Source organism: Lepisosteus platostomus, chromosome 2, assembly GCF_059453375.1.
Source record: "Lepisosteus platostomus isolate fLepPlt1 chromosome 2, fLepPlt1.hap1, whole genome shotgun sequence".
Taxonomy (NCBI): domain Eukaryota; kingdom Metazoa; phylum Chordata; class Actinopteri; order Semionotiformes; family Lepisosteidae; genus Lepisosteus; species Lepisosteus platostomus.
In genome coordinates, this window is record NC_142612.1 from 12,573,145 (window position 1) to 12,595,646 (window position 22,502).

At 42.4% G+C, this 22,502-nt stretch overlaps 1 protein-coding gene across 1 annotated transcript in view; it reads right to left on the reverse strand.

Moving 5' to 3' along the window:
* cyfip1 (cytoplasmic FMR1 interacting protein 1) overlaps positions 1-22,502 on the reverse strand; it is a 64,497-nt gene that overhangs the window by 39,186 nt on the left and 2,809 nt on the right. The window contains exons 2-11 of the mRNA XM_088598496.1: positions 11,949-12,069; positions 10,546-10,635; positions 9,382-9,459; positions 8,862-8,963; positions 7,011-7,192; positions 5,207-5,303; positions 4,544-4,672; positions 4,016-4,120; positions 3,534-3,625; positions 1,888-2,008 (exon numbers count right to left, since the gene is read on the reverse strand). Coding sequence (XP_088454622.1) covers positions 1,888-2,008; positions 3,534-3,625; positions 4,016-4,120; positions 4,544-4,672; positions 5,207-5,303; positions 7,011-7,192; positions 8,862-8,963; positions 9,382-9,459; positions 10,546-10,635; positions 11,949-12,065 — 1,113 coding nt within the window. The 5' untranslated portion in view covers positions 12,066-12,069. The remainder of the gene's footprint in view (positions 1-1,887; positions 2,009-3,533; positions 3,626-4,015; positions 4,121-4,543; positions 4,673-5,206; positions 5,304-7,010; positions 7,193-8,861; positions 8,964-9,381; positions 9,460-10,545; positions 10,636-11,948; positions 12,070-22,502) is intronic.

Genomic DNA, 22,502 nt, shown 5'->3' on the forward strand with positions numbered 1-22,502 from the left:
GAAGCTCAACGTACTGGCGTACTCAGTGAATCAAAAGGCCGGAGGATGGGTTTTCCAGTCCTCTGGCAATGCAGTCCAGCCCAGGTCCCTCTAGGAACATGTCAGATTTCACCTCCAACAACCTCATGCATGTACAGAACCTAGGTAACGATTCAGGACCACTTCGCACGGTTTTGAAACAAGACTGCTAGTTACTCGCTGAACTATTTCAGTAGTACTTCCTATTACAAAAGCCAAACCACAGGGTCATTTCATAAAACTGTTACAGAACAAGGGATGTTCTGAAACAACTGGAATTTGTTCAAGATATGAACAAGCAATTAGTTAGTTAACTTAACTTTTTATCTTTGCGCTTTAATACTTAATTGACAATAGTCTTCAATTATGATTAAATTTTAGCTGCTTCAATCTAACAGTTTATGTATTACACGATGCTTCTTTATCTTGGATAAAAATCTGTCCTACATGATGACTATATTTAACAGGTACACTTATTTACTAGTAAAGATACCGTCAACTATTTTGAACAAGACTTCCATTGAAGGACAGGATGAGCATCTTTCCAAACTGAAGGAGAAAATGTTCTATAACAGCAAATGATCATTTTAAAACCCTGATAAGGCTCATTTAAATGTTTTTCTTTACAGATTAGAGGATATTTTCTCACCTTTAGCAAAGTGGATGTCAGCTGGGCTCTTTAGATTTAATTGAGAGCATGTTTTAAATTTGTTTTGATATTTAAAATACATGTTTTAAAACTGGAATGTTTTCAAGTTTGCCTCGAGAACTGGGGATAAAATTTCTGAGGATCAGTTTTGTTAACACTAACTGGGACTGTAAGGTCTCCTCTATAGCAGTGCACTAATGTTATTAATATTAAGGTATTATTTAGTACAAAATTAAGACTCTTTCCAAATGTCAGTTAAATTAGATTAGTTATAAATACATTCATGTCACTTTACTATTAGAACTTACAATCTCCTATCAAAAGTAATTTCGGCTTCTAATCTAAAGTGTGACATTGATATTAATCCAAAGAGCCAAATGTCAAACATCTGCATAGTCACAAAAGTTACTGGACAATGGTTGCTACAGGAAAAAATATTTCACACTTAACAATAGTTTCCAAAATTTTACTCACAAATAGATACTGATAATGTTTACTACAGCAAACAACTGGCAACATTTCTTGCGATAAGACAGGAAGTTTGACCTCTCTCATTGGAAACGATAAGAGATGCAACTCTGAGATACATAACATTCCAGTAAAGAAACTCTGAAAGGTAAAGAAATACTCTTTTGATGGTATCTACATCAAATAGATGTTTTTTGCACTATAGAGGACAGGTATTGAAACTGGAATTGAATTTCAGTGCTAATAAAGCATCTGAAATTCATTTCTTAATACCCCTGCCTGCTTGAGAACACCCTAAAAATGTCACTGTAATTGTAACATTCATTTTCAATAAGATAATAATTGGAGCAGAATTTATTTTCCTGTAGGTTAGTGAAATTTCAATCAGTTAATGTATCCAAAAAACCACATAAGGTATGAGGAAGCATACTTCAATGACCACCCTGAATCCCTGAATATTACACAGATAGCAATAAGATGAACTCCTACTGCTTCATTTCCTGAGGAAACAAGTGCTTGAATTTTGAAGACGTCAGAGTTTCAGTATATTGCTTTCTTATGCTCGGAGAGATTTATAAAAACTAAATCAGCCAGCTTTCTACGAGTCCTTGGAGTTCCATTTTCTTTGGCTGCCCAAATCCATTTAAGAGAACATCAATCTACCGGCTGTGCTACACAGAACATGACGCACACCACACCCCCTTCTCAATGTGCTCACGGTGCCGTCAAAACGCGCGCACGCACACACATACCTCACTGTTGCTGTAGCGGGCCAGCTCCGAGATGAAGCGCATGTGGTCCTCCCGGATCTGGATCATCTGCTCGCAGATGTTGTACTGTGGGCTGCTGCCGCCTATGGAGGTACAGGACCACCTGTACAGGGAGGCAAGCGAGGGTCACCCAAATTCACCTGCTGCTTTTCTGCCACTTCCTGTTCTTCCCCACCTACAGCCCACCTCGCCAACACGCCAGCCGCCCCGCACATCTCCCCGCTCTCGTCCTACACTCCCCGGGAGGAACCGAGGCCGAGTGCCGTGACCCCCAACACGAACTCACTGTGCTGTGCTGGAAACTTCTACAACGACACCCTCAAAACCGTTGTAGAACTAGAAACGGAGAGCAAAAAGCCATGTCCTTAATATGCGACGTTATGAACTTAAACATGAGTGTTTGTTTACATTTAGCAGCAGAGATTGGATTTGGGAGAGTGATTATTTTTCCAATTTTTGAAATTTTGAAGTTTTAAGAGCAGGTTTTGGTGTGTAATTCAACAGACCATTTGATTTAAAAGAAGAAAATTAGTTTTTATTTTTTTAATTATATAATCTATATTTTGAGCCAGTCATTGGACCTTTTTTTTTTTGCAGGGTAGACAAATATCTTTGAATTTTCCAAAGGAAACGCCCGTTATCCTTATCCTGCAAACTGACCCATTCGCACTCAAGGTCACGTGGACCCCAGGACTGGGAAAGACCATCCCCCTTCGAGCCGCCACGGGAGGAAGGGTGTGAGGAGGCCTCCGAGAGGAAAAGTACACAAATATGAAGGTCTGGTAAAAGACCGGCAGATTTGGTTGTTCCCGGTGCAGGTTGGATGGAGATGATTCCCGGCGCAATCGGCTACTGGGCTGACTGCGAGGGGCAGAAAGACAGCAGTCCGAAGGTTGGGAGAGGCAGTGGAGAGGGCCTGGTTCTGGTACAGGAGGACTGGAGTTGAGCTGGAAGCTGGGAGGAGATGGACGCCGACGAGCTATCGCGGCTGACCCGACAGCAGGAAGGTGTTGTGGATAAGGCTCGAAACACCTGGTGTAAACTGGGGACCATCTGATGACATCTACTCCTGGCCAAAAATCAATGTAACTTAACTAATGAAAGCAGCAGTAGATGTACATAAGAAGCCTTCCAGATGGGGTAGAAGGATCTTGCATGCATACACACCACTGACTTTCACATCTTATTTTCTAACCATCCCTCTTGTTGAAGGTCACGGTACTAACAGGCTAAGAAGAGCAAACCAGGCTTCACTTTGCCCAGCGAGTCTCCAGCTCCCTCCTGCAGGAATTGCAGGCCAGGAGATAAAATCCCTCCAGCGTGTCCTAGGTCTGCCCGGTGGTGTCTTCCCAGTGGACCGTGCCCAGTACACCTCCAGCAGTAGGTGCCAACTAGTTCGGTTTCAAGTTCTTTGTGTGCTGCTGCCAGGTCAGTGCAGTAGTGTAAATTCTAAACCTGACCAAGCATTTAATCTAAGAACTCATTCACAATACTCATTGCTTGACGCAGCTGCACATAGTAATCAGAAACTTCTAGACATGACATTATGGACAATGATTAAGTTTTATATTTAGCTTATATTTATGACTGAGTTTTATATACCCTAGCCCTTGGACGAGTGGCCTCACCTAGACTTGTTCTCCTCAAAGTGAGCGCTGTTCTTGATGTACCTCGACAGCTCAATCTGCATGTCGCCAAACAGTGGCACAACCTGAAGTTGCTGTGAAACACAAACGTATAGAGTTTATTTCCTTGTTCACTAACAGCAATTGGACACGAGTAATTTAGGTCTCATAATAAATTCTTCGTGCTGTAAAATGATCCAAGAATCAATTCTCAATAGTCACACTTGGTGACTTGGTGATAAAATTATTTATGATAAAGGAATAAACAGTTGATAACATTGTAAAAAATTCTACTGAATAATGGAGAACTACTTAAAAACCATAATTTTACTTTTCCAACACATCTGACTAATCCTTATCTGGAAATGAATGCTTCTGTACAGTATGGACATTCAAGAACAAGAACACTAGAATGCAGCAGGAGATGAAGTTGACAATGTAGTGATAAAAGCAAAACAAGCTCCACTGGCTCCTTCAGGGCTTACCTTGAAAAATTTATCAATTTTGGTCAGATTTATTCTTTTCTTGGCATCCAGTTTGTAAATATTGCTCATTGAACCATCCATTAGGTACAATCCAAACCCCATCACCTAAAAAGAGAGGTACAATTAATTCAAGCTATATTCTGCCTGTACGACGGTCCCCCCCCCCCAACATCGGCTTGAGCTGAATGCAGCCTAGTCACGTCCACTTGCCTCACAGCATCCCATCAGTCAAGGTCAGCAAGCAGACAGAAGCCAAGCTGGTAGCAGATCCACACTCACACAGTGGCGTTAACAACAAGGCAGCCAGCCATTCAACAGAGCACTCCAGATTTGGTGGAAACTTAAGTAAAGCACAGTAAAACTCCAGCCAAATCAGAAATACAACACTGAACAGACGGGGGAAGTCGATAACTGCAATGGCATGATCAAATGGAACGTATATAAAGGGACCTCAAAACACGAGTACAAAACTCCAAGAGAAAAGGTAGAACAGAAAGAACACACATGGGACGAGAAAACCCAGCTTACTTTGAGCAGCATGTGCTTCTCACTGGGAGTGAGGTACATCTTGTTCTCGTAATAATCCACACAGAGATTCACAATGTCAGCCAGGAGCTCATCATAACCATTGATCACCTCCAACTGTTGCTGCAAAGACTGAAAGAGAAGTCAACATCCCAGATCAATCTACTGTTAAAAAGGCTTACATCAACATACTTCTTTAAGACCACCTAAATCCATCTCTTTGAGAGGGGTTTTTAAAGTACTAAACCAAGCTTATTTCACACTTTTCCTGCTGTAAGAGAAGATCTCAAGTGCAAAAACCAGTCATTTATTACTAAGTTACATGAACTCAGGAATATATTCGCTTACTGCATAGCTGCTTGCTGTATCCTACATACAGTAATGCATAACGTACGCTTTTCATGAGATTTGTGTGCCTTCATTTTTCTTTCACCTAAGGTGCTGAACACCACTGAAGCACATAAGATCATTAAAGTCTTGACAACAATATGTTTTTGTATTTCAAACAAAGTATTGCCATTTACAAAAAGGCCTTTTTGAACACAAAGTCTGAGAGCTTCCTGAAAAGCAGATACAGGTTCAGATGTTTTAAATAAAAGCTGCAGGTGACAACTTGAAAAAGCTTTTAATACCACAATAGCTGTATTAAGGTATTAAGGAAAGTACCTGGGTTATTTTATTGTGGTTAGCCAAAAACATTGACAGATTTTGAGACTCTTGAATGGATGAAGGTTCAGACATTTTCCGAAGGAACTGGGCTGCTCTGCAACGCAAAAGAAAAATATTAGGTTTCAAAAATCAGTCCTTCAAGCACACACATTTTAAAAGATCTGTGTGTAAACAGAGAACAGTGAAGGTTGTGCACGATCAGGGATACAGAAGCTCCTCCAACAATCTCAGGTTGGCAAAACTGGAGCTTTGGCCACAATTCAAAGGGAAACTCAAATGAAAGAGTAAAAAAGTAGAATGTGTATTATTTCAATGCACTTGACAAACACTCAAACTGTAAACTAGGGCAAATGAAGTCTATAACAATCCACAGTACATCACAGCACAGGAGCAAGCTGCACAATAACACAATTAACGCTTCAAACAACCATGGGGAGGCCAACAGTAGATTGACTGAAGGATGTAGATTATGAAGACGTATCATTTTTAAGTCTTAAAAAAGACAGACAAGTAGCCTTAACCTACCTGCTACTCAATCTGACGACAGTAATTAGAGCTTTATTATTTCATCTTAAGTGAGAGCAGACCCATACCACATGTCTTGACTTTGTAATAAGCCTAATACAACTCTTTGCAGTTTACTTTTCACAACAATTCATTCCATTTCAGAAAACTGGTTACCGATTGGATTAAGCATGACTTTCCAAACTTAGTAAAACTTAATAATGTAACATTATTAAAACAAGTACAAAGCAACAATTTCAAACTTATGGATATTTTTTTTTAATTTTTTACCTCACTCTGATATTAGCATTTTCCCTTTTCTGTATTACTCCTAGGTATGTCAAACCCAAAAGGAGGGAGCACCTCTGTACAGAATGAAGACATCAAGGCTCTGATTGTATTATAAATAAAAGACTAATTTCCACACAGCCTCTGAGACCCATGTCTATTCCAGTGCTGGGACCTCCTCTCTTCTACACTTAACCCATCTTATCCTGTCCTCTCTCACCACTGGACTACATCAAGCAAAATGGATGCTCCACAAATTAAATCCCCTCAAGCTGCAAGCGGCTCTGCACATTTTAAACTTCACATTGTCTGAATGCAGCCTGCCGTCCTATATTACATCAAGACAAACGCACAAAAGCACGACCTTATATTTTAAATACTTATAATTCATTACAACAAAAAAGAGAAATGCTTCAACATCAGACATATTTCACAATAAAACACATAAAGCTTACTTCTAGGATAAAGACTAGAGCTAGTTTATTTTCTTCTAGAAGTGTATTCTCTGAATCTAATGATCTTTCTGATACTTGACAGTTTTCTCTGCGGGCACTATGGAACAAACAGCCAAGGAAGGATGCAGAGAACTGCTGCCACCTAGTGAACAATTTCGACAAAGATCGTGCCTGATTTTTTTCCCCCCCATCTCTGCTGCAGGAAGTAATAAAGCCGTGCCTTGCTCTTCCTGTTAATCTTGGCAATCTCTCCTACACTTTTTCGAACACGTTATGTCACCCTTCGAGATATTCAGAAGTTTTAAACCATCCCTGAAATTGTTTCTATGAAAGCTGCTTGGCTCCTCAGTTTTTAAAAAGCTGAAAGACATCCTTTCCTGGGGGGGGGGGTGTATTGAGAACTCGCAGTGTCAAGCACAGAACTAAAGCTGCTTTATGATTAAGGTCATGGGTTTTACGTCGAAGCACTTTTAGTTCCGACTCGCCACCAGCCTTGGCCCTCGCATGAGGCCGAGCCAGGCATCACGAGAGGAAGGAAGACCCCGGCCCCTCACCTTTTGTACGCGGAGTGGTCGTTCTTGACGCTGCACTTCATGTTCTTCAGCTCGTCCAGCACCGCAAACATGTTGATGAACTTCCCCAGCGTCAGCAGGTAGGCCTCCGACACAAAGTCCTTCCTCCGCTCGGCGTGGCACAGCCGCCGCACCTCGCCGCAGAAACGGTCGATGGCATTGCGCTGCCCGAAAGGAGAGACCGCGCGCGGCAGTTAAGTCTCTGCAGCTCCTGCCCAGACGTCCGCCAGTCCGAGAGAGAAGTTGAACACCAAGCGCAGGCTTTTCGGAAAACACATAAGCTTAAAGGGATGGATTTTCTATCTGGCACGGGAAGACGAGGCCAGTTATAGTTGTAATATAATACCTTCCTTGGATAATAGTTTATTATAATAATAATAATAATAATTGCTTACACTTATATAGCGCTTTTCTGGACACTCCACTCAAAGTGCTTTACAGGTAATGGGGACTCCCCTCCACCACCACCAATGTGCAGCCCCACCTGGATGATGCGACGGCAGCCATAGTGCGCCAGAACACTCACCACACATCAGCTATCAGTGGGGAGGAGAGCAGAGCAGAGTAACGTAGCCAATTCATAGAGGGGGATTATTAGGAGGCCATGATTGGTAAGGGCCAATTGGAAATTTGGCCAGGAGTTACACCCCTACTCTTTTTTCGAGAAGCGCCCTGGGATTTTTAACGAACACAGAGAGTCAGGACCTCGGTTTTACGTCTCATCCGAAGGACGGCGCCTGTTTACAGTATAGTGTCCCCGTCACTATACTGGGGCATTAGGACCCACATGGACCGCAGGGTGACTAACCCCACTAACACCTCTTCCAGCAGCAACCTTAGTTTATCCCAGGAGGTCTCCCATCCAGGTACTGACCAGGCTCACACCTGCTTAGCTTCAGTGGGTATGTTCTCCATGAGGCTATGTGATTGTATGGGATTTTATGAAGTAGTTCATACATAAGAAGTCAGAAGATTAAGGGAAAATTTGCACAAAACCTCAAGGAACTTGGCAACAGCTACTCAAACAGTACCTACATACTTGAATAAAATATTCATTTTAACCTAAAGCAATTCATCCCCACAGCACCTGTAACCTATGGCTGATGTTATTTAATTCATTTGCAGCCCTGATGCCTTTAGAACTGCCTATGAAATAGAGAAAAACAAAGTAACCAATCACAACGACAGCAAAACACAGGTTCGTCTTTCTTCCATAAATAAAGGAGAGGGATTATGTACATATGCTTCCGCATTTAGGCGTTGTACACTAATATGTGTCAAGCAGTTGGTTACCCATGTGAAAATATTCAAGTTATGTGAGAGATATGAAACAATGTGGCTAATTAGCATTGCACTGTTTTCTGGTGCTTGTGCAAACAGAGGGAAAAAAACCCACAATGAAGCAATGTGAATCATTACATCACTTTCCATTTGCAAATAGACTGCTATACTTAAAATACTTCCAGCTAATCTAAGTTGGAAATTTGCCCTGTCATTCTTAAAATCCTTATACTGCCAATACTGAAACGTAAAAGAATAAAATGTCTGTTTAGATGATACCAATACAGCCTTTCGGTGCTTACTGGCACTGCTTAAAGAAATATTCCAAAATGACAGGATTAAGATTTTAAACATTACATTTTTATTTGCTTTTTCGGAAGAAAAACGTCAAAATTATTTGTGAGTATGCAAAAAAGCAAAACATTTAAGAAAGTGCTGGTGTTTCAGTCGATTAATGAATGCACAGTGAACTCAAATGGAGAAATGGGCTACTGTTCTAGACTACTTGAATTGCACTGAGCATTTTTAAACTTTAGCAGACTTATCTTATACCTGGAAATACATGAAGTTCATCAGCTTGGTAACCTCAGGCTCCAGGACTTCCACTGTTTTTTCATAAATCTCCACCCTGTTCGGCTGCTCATTACATTTCACCTGAGGAAAAAAAAAATGTATATTAAACAGAACCACCATAATTGTATTTCCTTTTATCAAAACATGAGCAAGAAACATGGGTGCCCACTAAAAATGTGATAAGAGATCCTCCAATGGCTAATTTATCCGACTGATGAATTTCATCCAAAAGAACTTATATTTACACCCACTTAAACAGCTGGTTATTTTACTGGGCTGCACTGGGGCTACTTCCAGTGCATTACCTTGTTCAGAGGTACAAAAGCAGAACCACACCTGGAACTTGAATCCACAACCTTTCAGCTAAAAGCCCAAGCCCTCAGCACTGCTCCACATCACTGAGCTAACTAGTGGCTAAGCAAACAAGATGGACCAGACAGCCGCCATTGTAACCCTTCTTGTGTAGACTGTAAAGACTGGACAGAAGGCAAGACAGTACCTGGGGAATGGCTCTGGAGCAGCTCCTCCAGGTGTACAGCATCACTGCGTACTCCTGACCCTCCTCCAGCATCTCATTCTAAACCCAGAGAGAACACGAGAGCAAGACAGAACAACTGCATCAGTTCCTCACCTCCCCATACAGGTCGTTGACAATACGAACGAGACACCACAGGGGTTTTTCTGCCAATACGTCGACAAGCATTTCTCTCAGAGTATTTTACTCATTTCATTAAAATATTTGAAAATCCTAAAGAGATATAAGCTGAGGGAAGACTTGCAGTTTATATCAGTCAGACTTCGTAGAATGCAAATTTGGAGTTAAGAAAGGGGAAGGAAAATTTTTGTTTCTGCATAAGTTTAAAAATCAACACAGGATGTGTACTTTCTGTATAATACAAGATAATGAAGGTACAGCTTCAGCTAGTGTTTTTATTTAATAGCAGGTTCTCGTTTTCGCTTCAAGTTCTTTACCACAGAGAACACTTTCCCTCTTGCTCACAAAAACAGTTCACATTTAGCTTATCAGCACAGCTCTCAATGAGCCATGCAGCATGCCCTGTCAACAGTCTTGTGCAGAAAGTGTGCTGTATTGCATACAAAGTGCTTTTTTTGTCTAAATGAAATGCCTTTCACACAGTAGTTATCCTTCACTAATGAAGCACTACAGCAGTGCAGTAAACCATCAAAACAGCATTTGTCACTGCTCAATCACAATAAGCCCACCTTTGTTTGGGGAAACCAATATTCTGAAAACAAAAACTGCAAGCAACAAGGGTATTTACATCTGGTACTTATTGGTCTCTTGACCTGCAGTGACAATCCAGCAGAGGGATTTCTCACTGAATGTTCGACTGGGGAAAAGATCTTGAGGTTACATATAAGAAAGAGAATGAGAAATTCAAGTAGGTAGATGCACGCACAAGCGTAAAACAGACAAAGATTTAGTCCATGCTGAAAAGAGAAAAAACAACTTTTTTTTTAGCTGTGGAGCTTTCTTCAGGTGTGAAGAATGAGGAATGTTGAGTAGAAGAGTCAAGATAAAGGTAACTGGGAAGTTTTGACCTTTTAAAATGAGGTTTTCGCCATGTGTCTCACTGCAAGGCGTTTTCCTATTCACACAAGAAACAGCTCAAGGAGACCATTTCAGAACGGCAGTTTTTACCATGCTGGAGTGGACCGTTGCTTGCTCAATGTATCTCGCAATGCCAGTGACAAAGGCATTCCTGTCTTCAAAGTTGGTATTGAAGTTCGGCTGAAAGAAAAGAGTTTTCCCGTTTAATTACAGCCTTGGTCTACACAGACATCTATCACCTAACCTGAAGGTTTTTATATATTTATTTATAAATGTTTTCTTTTTAAATTGTAAACCAGCAATTGAATCCAGTCAATACACACATGTACCGCAAGCAATCACTTGAGTTATTTACCTATATATTAAATAGATCATTTCATGCAAAATCACACTGACTTCGGCAGGACCATCTCAATTTATTCCCCCAATTTAGATAATTTAGTAAAATAATACCTGTAAACAGACTCTATACCTACCCTACATACTCTATACTACAGTTTCTGTAGTATCAGAAGATCACATTTTAGTGTCTTCAAGGAAGCAAAGGTAGGTACAAAAACTGGCCAAAACTATGAAATACTAGTGTATGCACAGGATTGCAGAAGCATTTGAGATGGCAATGCCAAAAGCACTGTGCCTTTCTGAAAAAGGTAAATGAAAACCAGTTTTATTCAAATGACACTGCATGCCAAACATCTCCTTTCACGAGGTGCGACAGGTCAAGTTAGCAGTCATAATGCAACAAGGACCTCACTTGCTAGTGTACAATATTTGTGTGCTGGAGAGTACGAGATGACATTTCACAGGACAGGACATCCAATAATGATATTAACAAATCGACTGATACACATTTTCTCAGTACTTATTTGTAATATGCACTTCTCAAGTAGACTGTAACTGAGGCACTACTGCCCTGTACAGAAGACATGGGAAGCACTGCTCACTCTGTTCAGTCACATGGCCTACAGTCTGTAAGCAGACACTGAATGATAAAGGAACAAGTAATAGGTTTATTCCATGCTGAAAAAAAGAAGAAAGAGAACACAACGTTTCGGCCGTGGACCCTTCTTCAGGTGTCAACCAATTACCTATAAAAGTTACCTATATTTAATATATAGGTAAATCCACACCTGAAGAAGGCTCCACGGCCGAAACGTTGTGTTCTTTCTTCTTTTTTTCCAGCATGGAATAAAACCTATTACTTGTTCCTTTGCAGCCTACGCATGCTGACGCAGCTACCCACCTGAACTGAATGATAAATATGCATTTACTGAGAACAAAATAATCGGTGTACCAAAATACTGTACGTGTGCTCACTGTACTGCATTTGACGGCTACATAAAAGCGAGAGCACTTCGGCGGAAGGCACAGCGAGTGGTTACGCGGTAGACCACAGAACAAGCCCCGTCTGCAGAAACCATTCTGCAGTCTGCGAATTGCCTGTCGGATTAAACGAGCGATTCTGCCAGGCCGCGGGGTCCGCCGGCGCTCACCTGGTACATGAGGGAGGAGGGCGGTGGCTCGATGCAGGGCTGCTGGTCCGGGAGGGGCAGCTCCTCCAGCAGGTCCACATTGGACAGGGCGTCCTCCAGGGTCACAGTGGACGCCATGGCGCTGGGGAGACGCGGGAAGGCAGTGAGACCGCTGCAGACCCAGGACCGGAAAGATCCGCCTGAGGCCTGCCTACAAACCAGACCGGGGCCACACGAAGTGGGGACACGATGGACTCGTGCGCTGATGCCATTTGTCAAATACATCGCATACACTTTGAAGTACACTCAAAGCAATCGGGGACAGAAAGCAAGGCACAGGCAGCTGCTTTGCGACATTTTTTCTCTGTGGAAAAATCGTTATCTCCACTCAGTAGCTTTCAGCTTGTTATTCAATTTTTTTTTACGTAGAAAACAGCAGACATTGAAATGATCATGTAAATCGAAAAAAATATGGGGTTCAAATTGTATATAAAAGAATGTTATTTGCTTCATCTTTTAGACAAAAAAGGAAAGCGCCAATATACTGAGCTTCAGAAGAAATTCAATACTTGTGCTACAAATTCACAAAGTAAATATCAAGAAAATGACTTTCCTCAGGAAAACCACTGACATTTTGATGGACAGACAAAAATGAATTCATTATGGCGATTAACATTTGCCAGAGGGCTCACCAGCAGGGGATTACTACGCACGTCACAGGCGAGAAGAAGCTATATGAACTGTCCACCTTCAGTGCACCTATATTCACCACATTGCAAAAATGATACTGCTGCTCCGAAGTCAAACCAGAAAGTAAGAACCCGATACATTCTTCTACTGAGGAATTTAAAGGAAGGTCCTGCACTGACAGTGCTGGGCAGAAAAAACTTCAAGGGAACCCGATTCAAGTATTTAAAACCCTCCAAGGTACTGACAACTCTTCTTCAGAATTAACAGTGAAACGCACCAGGGTACAACTATCAGGAAGTGTACTTAGATAATTCATACAGAAAATGTATTGAAATAGCTTGAATAGAAAGCAAAAGGAAAGTTTCAACACAAAGGGCTGTGGGAGTCTGGAAGACGCCGTCGTATCGATACGCTGGCTTCTTTCAAAAGAAGATTTTCAAATGAGATCCTCAGATCAAACAAGTTGAACAGGCCAGAACCCTTCCCCTCATTTGTGGTTTTCATGTTTTTCTCAAAGTGGAATATCCTGAACTAAATCAAACCATTTGCATCACATATGTTATCACATATCCAGCAGTGCTTCAAACAACAAAAAAGTACCTAAATACAGTAGCCAGTTATAGACGGGAAGAAAAATGTTCAATTATCAACATCATGTCACTGAAGAAGAACAAATACAAAATTAGGGATGGGGGAGAAACATGTGAGAAGCGCAGAAGAAGGAGGAAAGAGAAACTCTTATTACTACAAGGAAATAAAACAAGCTGTTTCGAATCTCTCTACCCTGAGAAAAAGGAACAAACTTCTGCTGCTGCTGGGGTTATCAGTTTTAGGGAAGAGGTAGAAAAAGTATCTACCACCCAGAACAGAACATCTTAATTAACAGAATCGCCCAGGATACATTCTTAAACAATACAAGACAAGTTCACACTTCTGACATTTTGACCTAAAGCAATTTAGTCTCCTTCGACTGCTAGTCCTTTTATGAACGTGTGGTTTTGATTCCTTCCAAGGAATGAAGCAGGAAATACCAGAAACAGATGCCAAGTCACAAAAACAATTGCAGTTACTATAACTTGGCTCGTGAGGAACTATTTTAAAAGTGATGTAAGCCAGGTTTAGCCCAAATGTTTTTTTTTTAACACACACACACACCTTGGCGTCCATTTCTGACAATCACACTTTTAGTGACTAGGGTCTCTTTACAGACAGGATGGTTTTCTTCATGCTCACAGCATTTGAGCTATAGATCCTAATAGGACTGATGCACTTTCACCTACCATGTGCCATAGCTGCATATATGTGCCATAAATGCATAATATTAAAATCATTTCTGCATATTTGACTACAGGTTTATATACAGTATATATATACGCTGCATACTGGCTTTACTTTTCACTGTTAAGTTTTAGCCAACATAACAAGAAACCTGGAAGTCGCTTTAATCAGATGAGGCACTTCTGAAGTGACAGCACTGCTAAAAGGCACAATGTAAGAAAAGCAGTGGAAACAGCACTACTCAAGTGACACACTGCTCTTCCTGGGTCACATACCAATTGAACTCGAGAAAGTTTCTAACTCAGTGTTAGAAGTTCAGCTTGGCCATCGCAACAGCCTCAAAAGTGAAGACCTATCCAGCAATTAGACTCACTCTGTGTAGAGTGAGAACTGGGCAGCCGAGGCCAATGGCTGTACTGGAGCAGAACAAGAGCCATCTAAGCTACACAATGTCTGGTTTCTCACCTGAATGCTGCACTGGCTGCTTAAGCTTTTTTTTCCACTTTTCAAGGGGATAACACGTTCATCAGTGTTAACGCATTCAAAATGAAGGTGCAAATAACAGCCACATGATGTGCGTAAACAAGGGCAACCAGCCAGAGTGCAGTGCTGTACACTGTGCTTTCTTCTGCACAGTACTACTGCAGCTCAATCCAACAGCGCTCAGTCTCTTGTGTGTGGATTAGGAACAGAAATTATAAAACAGTAGTGTCTTTATCAGAGCAGAAACAGAAGCAGCCTGTACGCTCATGCAGCTGTATGGCAGAACTGTGAGCCTGCACTAGCGCAAAGTTCGTCCATAATCTAACAGACACAAACACTTTAATTACCTGTGCCCTAGACTTACAAAATACCTTCCTAGCTCTGAAGGGGCTGTTCCTCTCACAGGATACAACATGGGTGTAGAAGAAGCTCTTCACACCAGGATACGGATTCCTGTAAACACCCCAGCTGTGTATTTTCATGCTCCCATAATGCAGCAGTTGTTTAAACATTCAGCTGCTGTTCAAAACACACTGACTGGCAGCTACTGTGATTGATCCGAGTAGCACTTCGATTTCATCACCAATTTCCACAGAACTGCCAAAAAATTCAAAAGACAAGCTTCCGAGCAAAAGAACTTTGTTTCCACCACACACTGCTTTTGCTTAAAACCCTGTACTCGTGTGCATGATAAAGTCAACAGTACTAATTTATGGCATCATGGTCTGCGAATGACATCGTCTCAAACGGCAGAAATGATTATTCACATGCTTATAAAAAAATCCCACTTAATTATAAGCAGCTTTTGTTGTACCAGGCACACACTTTAGGTTTAAGTTAACCACAAAAACTCAACTAAAAACAGAGCTGTACAACACGGGTCTGAAAAAAAGTCAAGTTAGTTTCAGCCCCTTGTCTCTTCGTGTAGACAGAGATCATGAAATTATATGGGCTGAGACCGACAGGGCCCTGTTCCTCAAAGCTGCACAAAGCTACAGGCTACAGGGTCCACTTCTGAGTTTGTGCAAGCTGTTTCATGCACAGAAACAATGCCTGCATCCTCCAGAGTGTAAAAACAATAACCAAAAGCATCAGTTTCTCACTCACAAACTCAAAAGCGCAAAACTGTTAAGGACAAAGCTTTTCAAGTGGTCTCTGATCATTATTTCCTTTCAGCTAGTTTCATACAGACAGTAACACTACAGTTTAGAAGGCCTGATCGCTCTACAACCTGCAAGGGTTTGACCATTTCTGAATTCTCATGCATCAAGAATGACATATAGCAACCGACAAAAGATAATATAGTTCAAGTATGTGCATCAGCATGCGTAGGCCGCAAAGGAACAGACACCCAAAGAAGGCTCCCCAGCAGAAATGTTGCGTTTCTTTACTTCTCTGTTTATAATAATAATTGCTTACACTTATACAGCGCTTTTCTGGACACTCCACTCAAAGCGCTTTACAGGTAATGGGGACTCCCCTCCACCACCACCAATGTGCAGCATCCACCTGGATGATGTGACGGGAGCCATAGTGCGCCAGAATGCTCACCACACATCAGCTATTAGTGGAGAGGAGAGCAGAGTGATGAAGCCAATTCATAGAGGGGGATTATTAGGAGGCCCTGATTAGTAAGGGCCAATGGGAAATTCTGGGATTTTTAATGACCACGGAGAGTCAGGACCTCGGTTTTACGTCTCATCCGAAGGTATATATACCGTCCCTGTCACTATACTGGGGCATTAGGACCCACATAGACCGCAGGGTGAGCACCCCCTGCTGGCCCCACTATCACCACTTCCAGCAGCAACCTTAGTTTTTCCCAGGAGGTCTCCCATCCAGGTACCGACCAGGCTCACACCTGCTTAGCTTCAGTAGGCTGCCAGTTGTAAGTTGCAGGGTGTTATGGCTGCTGGCTGCCTTTTTAGCATCTATAGCCTGGACAGACTTGGTCAGAAAGAAAATAAATCCCACTGCTGACACCTCAGTCTCTCGGTGGACAAATCCCATCTTTTTAGTGTTCTTGGAGCGTAGTTTTTAATTATTCCAAACCTGGGTTTCTCAGCAGCACCATCTCCCCATACAGTCACAGGTGTGTTTTTTTAGTGCCTACAGTGTCTCCAGTTTAACTCACAAAGCTCACCGTTAATATTAGAGAGGCTTCATTAAATTCGGACTTAAGCCCACCCCGACATGGAGAAGCAGCCCTGAGCACCCTGGGAAATGATGTCAAGTCCAACCCCTGTCCTGCAGCTGCTCAGCAGCCTGCCAAAAACTCAACTGACCACACTCCTGATGACTCTGATGTATGAAATCACACTTCTGCCATTTACAGTCGCTTCCATTGCATGAAAACGGTTTGGTTGCTATGCCCGGAAAGGTCAACAAACATGCTTTAATAAGCGCACGCCTGGCTTGCTTCCTGTATTCCAATGCGTCCAGGAAGTGCGTGTTGTTCGATGTGAAATTTGTTGCCAGTGTTGTCAGGTTTGACGTGTAGGTTCCACACCAATCGAAGTCAAAAACCAACAGAAACAGTTTCAGTTCTGAAGTACACACAATATAACACCTCTTGCAGAAAACAGCCTGCCACTTGGTCTCAAGACAGGCCGACAACTGACTGACTGGCCAGCTGACCACCTCAGGGAATACATCGGAGCAGTGAGGATCAAAGATCTCTCCGAGCCGGTAGCTCCCCATTGCACCTCTCCTGGCCCCGAGTCTACTGACCGTTCTGCCTGCATCCTTTTAGACGGATTTCACAACTCCTATTTCAGAAAGACAACAGAAAGCCAAGATTAGCCTTAAACTCAGAGCTCGCTTTCCTCCTTCTCTCAATGACAGTTTAATTCTAACCCTGTCCATCTATGTACAGATGTCAAGTTTTCATACCCCTCCACCAGATCTCCATTCATGTGGACACCCTTTCTCACCTGCTCTGTCCCTCAGGTACTGTATGAAAAGGCTCAACAGAAACAATATTGCTTCCCCTTCCTACATTTCAGCCTGGAATGGACCTTCTCTTGCTCCTTTGCAGACAAAGCACACTGATGCTGCTCCCCACACGTTTCTTTAAATAACACTAAGGGAGAACCTAATATCATTAGAAATAAAAATCTGTAAAACAAATCGGTAAACTCCAGTATTTTGTGTTCATCACTTTTCACTTCGGTTCATCACACTTTCAGAAGAATATCAGTATAGGACTCCCTTCTTTTTTGTACTTTAAGATTGTCTACAAAGCATTTTGGGTATCTGCATTACACATACTCTGACCACATTCATGAATACGCCGAAAACGACAATGATACTAGCTAATGCTTGGATTTATTAATATCACTTAAGACATCTGCAATAATCTCTCCTCTTGTCGCCGTCATTATTTGCTTAAACTACTTTCTCTACGATTACTTCACGGTCACGTTAAGATGAATTATTGTGGCTGAATTAACATGAATATATTGCTGGCAAAGGTCTACCTGCAGTTCAATCTTTTACATGTGCTTATAGTATTTTACTTAACGTGTGGAATTCAAATTAGCCACCCACAGGTCAAGGAGTAGCCTGAAATACGATCACCTGGAAGTTTTACCCACACAAACATCATGGCTTCATCCACATCATGAAACAAGCCTGATGTGGCAAAGGTTTTTCTCCCCCAGTAATGGAGGCAAGAAAAAGACACCATCATGAGCAGAAGGAAAAGCAGTAATAACACCACGTCTGTCAGGAACAGTAGTGGCCAGCAAGGGAAACCACAACCCCTTCCTAAATCATTTACATATGACACACTGCTGGAGTCTATTGTCCTCTGAAAGGACACAAATAGACAATTTAGAAATTGCCCTTGAAATGAAAGAAATGAATGTGGTGGTTCAGTATACTCCCTTGCTATGATGAAGACTGGCATTCACAAACTGAACCAGTGGGCTTTACAGATATTCACAACACATCTTCTAACACTGCACCGACATTAACAGGATGAGGCAGACCAGGCAGTTATGTGCATCGAGATATCAGAAGTAGGAAGTGAGAAGCAGTGCCTGCCTTCTAGACATGTATATTAGCATTGCTCAAGTGGCCCGGCTGGCACATTTTCAGACGTTAATGAGCGCGCTGCAGACAGTCGGAAAATGTCTTTTTGCAAGACCAAAAAAAAAAATCGAGAACTGTTTTACACCTTCATTTTGCTGAGTAACCAAAGGCTTGCACGTTCGGTGCATGCACATGAGACATTCGGGGAATGACGTGTAGCACGAGTTTCGGTTTTCATGTTCGATGAACACGAACAAAAGAACGGTGCGAGCTCAGCGCTGTTTTCACTCATCAGTTCCTGCCAGGAGAAGGTGAGAACGCACTCCAAGATCAACTCAGATGAAACACTGAAACCGGTTTTGTCTACAACATTAATAAGACACGCAGGCCAGTGATGTGTGCGTATTTGTGCATGCCATAGGAAGAGAAAGAAATCTGCAAAAATCTGGTCTATATCATTAGGAATAATTGTCTTGATCTGGGAAACTAGATTTTTAAACATCCCTTTCGAACTGCCTACCAAATGTAGGCTGGGATGGTCTGTAAACCCGAAAGCCTTCAAGCAAACCCACCATCCATCACAGACAACAGCTCCACAAAACGTTTACACCATTAACAAGAAACGTTTACTTGGAGGGGAATGTTAGACAGTTATGAATCTGGGTCCATGTTCTTGAATATTGTTGGAGCACAGGCAGCAGGAACCCATACTGACTGTACAAGGGGGACCCCCACTGGACTGGACTGGACTGGAAGAAAACCACCAAATCACCCTGCAAGAGGTCTTTCCATGTTAAAGGCTCAGCTGAGGTACACACATTGATGCACTGATGATTAATCCTCGTTGCTTACAGTCACACTGAAGCAGCAACACAGCTGAACTCTGAACATGGCCTTTACACCACCCGAAAGACAAGGGGTGTGTGGGGGTGGGGAGTGAAAATTAAATCTGGAAAAAAAGCAGGAGACAACCCCTCCAAAAAACAAAAAGAAAACAAAATCTGTACAGTTCAAATAAGTCATCCACCCTGGCCGACTGTCAGTCCCAGACTTTCCCAGAGAAACCGCGCACACGTGTGGAGTTCCCATTGGGCACAGGCAGAGCGAGAGTCGGCCCACTCCAGCAGGCTGGGCGACAGCTCACTGTTCCCCCTCAGCTCTCTTTCCGACACCCCCTCCACTTCCTCGCGCTCTCGAGGGCTCACTTCTCCTTTTAGAAATCTGCAGAGGGTTTAATTCATTCGCCCGCTGCAGGCCGCAACCTTACGACCGCAATATGGCAGCAGGCAGCTGGGTTCTTCTTCTTCCATCGAATGATACTGCCTGTGCTGGGATGGCAGACCAAACTAGGATCATTATACACTGCATATGGAATTATTGACAAGCAAAGTCATCATGGAACTCTTAGAAGGGTATCGCACTATTTTAGACAACATATGCAAACCTACTTTAAATAAGGAACTTAAATTCACACAGGAAAAGGCAAAGAAGCTTCTGCACGCCTTCAGCTTTAGCAAGCAAGTATTCACCCTGGCGTCAGGCAGAAAGTGCAACGAATACACTGCTTTATAGACCAAGATGCAATGCGAACCGTCAAGCAAGTGAGGAGGATTTCTGTCATCGCTTATCACATGCCCCACAAACCCAAGTAGAATAATGTGGTTTAGGAAACTACAGAAACACGTCCGATGGTTTAAAGTCTGGCCGAAAAAATAAAGAAAAGATATAAGGGTGGAATGCGTACTGAAAGCAAATGAAGTAAAAATGTTTGGATTATGAATAGTACTGCATGTAAAGAATGCAATCTTTAATCTAGGAGGATGCCTTAGGGAGTGGGTTTCCGCCTTGCTAGTGCTTCCAAATGCCCTGCGTATATTTGAAATAATTATTTAACTGGTAGCCTGGAAGCACAGTGATTAGCACTGCTGCCTCACAGCGCTGGGGCCCTGGGCTCAATTCCTTCCTGGGTTCAACCTGCATGTTCTCATGCGTTCCATTCCACAGTCCAAATCCATACTTCAGGTTAACTGGCTTCTGAGCAACTGACCCTGAGTGAGTGGCTGTATCCGTAATGGACTCCCACCCGGGATGTACCCCGTCTTGTGCCCACTGCTTGTTAGGATGGGCTGCAACTCCCCTGCAACACAGTATTGGATAAAGTGACCAGAAAATGGATGGATGGATATTCAATTAACTCCACTATAATGTCAACATGTAGACCGTTGTCACTCATTAAGAACTGAAACTCCACGTGTATGACCCGTTCAGAACAAGATGTCTTTTACCTTCTGATAATGTAACTGCAATAGTTAAGATTAGGCTAATCTAAGTTGGGCAAGTTTAACATAAGAGGGGGAATCAAGAACTGTATATAATGGATTTCAAAAGAAACTACTCAGGTTTGTCTCCGTTTAAAACCCATGGCTCTGTATTTTAGCCCCAAAAAAAGGAATTTAGATGACTTTCTAAATGTGCTTGTCAGAGACACGAGGCCCTTGCCCTTGGCGAAAGATGAAGGTTTTGGGGCAGTGATTCAGACACTGTGTTCAGGATACCATCTCCCTGCAAATCACACTTCACAGCATGAATGGAAAGAAAAGATGATGCGTGGTGCCAAAAGTTCAGAACCAGCATCCAGTTCTTTGACAGTACATTATTAACAGTTGAAGTCTAGACAAGCACTGCGACAGTAGCAGGTCACCCCAAGAAGTTTCTGTTAAGTGCAAGCTTGCTTGAGGAGCAACACACCAGCCAAACTAGCTGAAAGGGCTAGAAAACTTCTGACACGTTTTGAGGTTCTCGCTAGCAAAGGACTGAGACTATAGTCCATGATAACTGTGCAAATACTGCAAGAGCTGTGAAAATGCTTCAGGACAGGCGCAGATGCCTAACAGACACACCCTCCAACTGGAAATCACCCATGCAATGAAGAAACCCACCATCTGCAGAGCCACTGGATCAGCAAGCCGTACAGATCAACAGCTCACAAAGAGTGAACCTCCGAGGGGCAAACTGAAACTGAAACAGCAGGACTGTTCCACAATTCCAAACAACTGCACTTGTCAAACGAATCAATGGTTAAAGGCATGCTCCGTTTCGATTATTCAAACAGAGATGAAATTAGATAGAAAAGCCAAAGACCTAAATATTCGATAGGTCCAGCCCTTCAGTCCCACCCGACTGCCCACTGCAGGGTGTGTCTGCACAAAACCCCTGCTCTCGCTGCAGCCCCAGCTGTCTCCGACTCCATCAGGACAGCTTTCACTTCCCCCAACACTCAGCTGTCACTACTGAACCGAAACTTTCTACACCAGCAGAGGAAAAAGAACCTGGCGATTGTGTTTAAGGCTTACGGGGGAAATATGTAAATACATATGTAATACAATGTTTTAGGGTTCAGGTAATTTGAAGGGCAATATATACACTGTTTGCAAAGTAACCTATATGTGCAGAATGCAGATTTTCATGTAACGACAAAGACAACCCAATCGCTTACGTAAAAAGTGCCTTTTATTATGGGAATTTTAGCGTGCTGGTACAAATCACATAAGCAAAAACAAAATAGTTCAGCAACAAAAACCCTCAAATACACAACGGTACTAGAAACTGCACAGCAAAACTGGATGAACCACAAAAAAGATTTATCAGACTGGAATACAGGTCAAAGCACAAAAAGTCAGTCTGGGGCAGAGTTTTAAAAGCAGTCACGGGCTCAGAGCACAGACAAACTGAGGGAAGGATTTCCTAAGCTTTGGTTCGCAGGCTGAAAGCGCACCATACCCCACAGTGTGTGACCTGCTCTTAGAGGAGGATAGCAGAGTAGCAGAACACAGTGATGCCAGCTCTGTCTAAAAACTTGCCTATCGCAAAACTGAAAATCCCACACTTTGTACCAAGTGCAACAAATCCTAAAGAGAACAAGGCCAGGCAATGCAGATTTTTTTTACTAGTTCGGTTTTTCAATTGATTTGAAATGCCAGCGGTACTGAACGTTCTGTGGAATAATCCTATTATACAAAGAACCTACGGGGGTAGAGTCGCTCTTTCTTGGTTTGAATCAGAACTCAAATGCTGCAATTTGCAATGTTG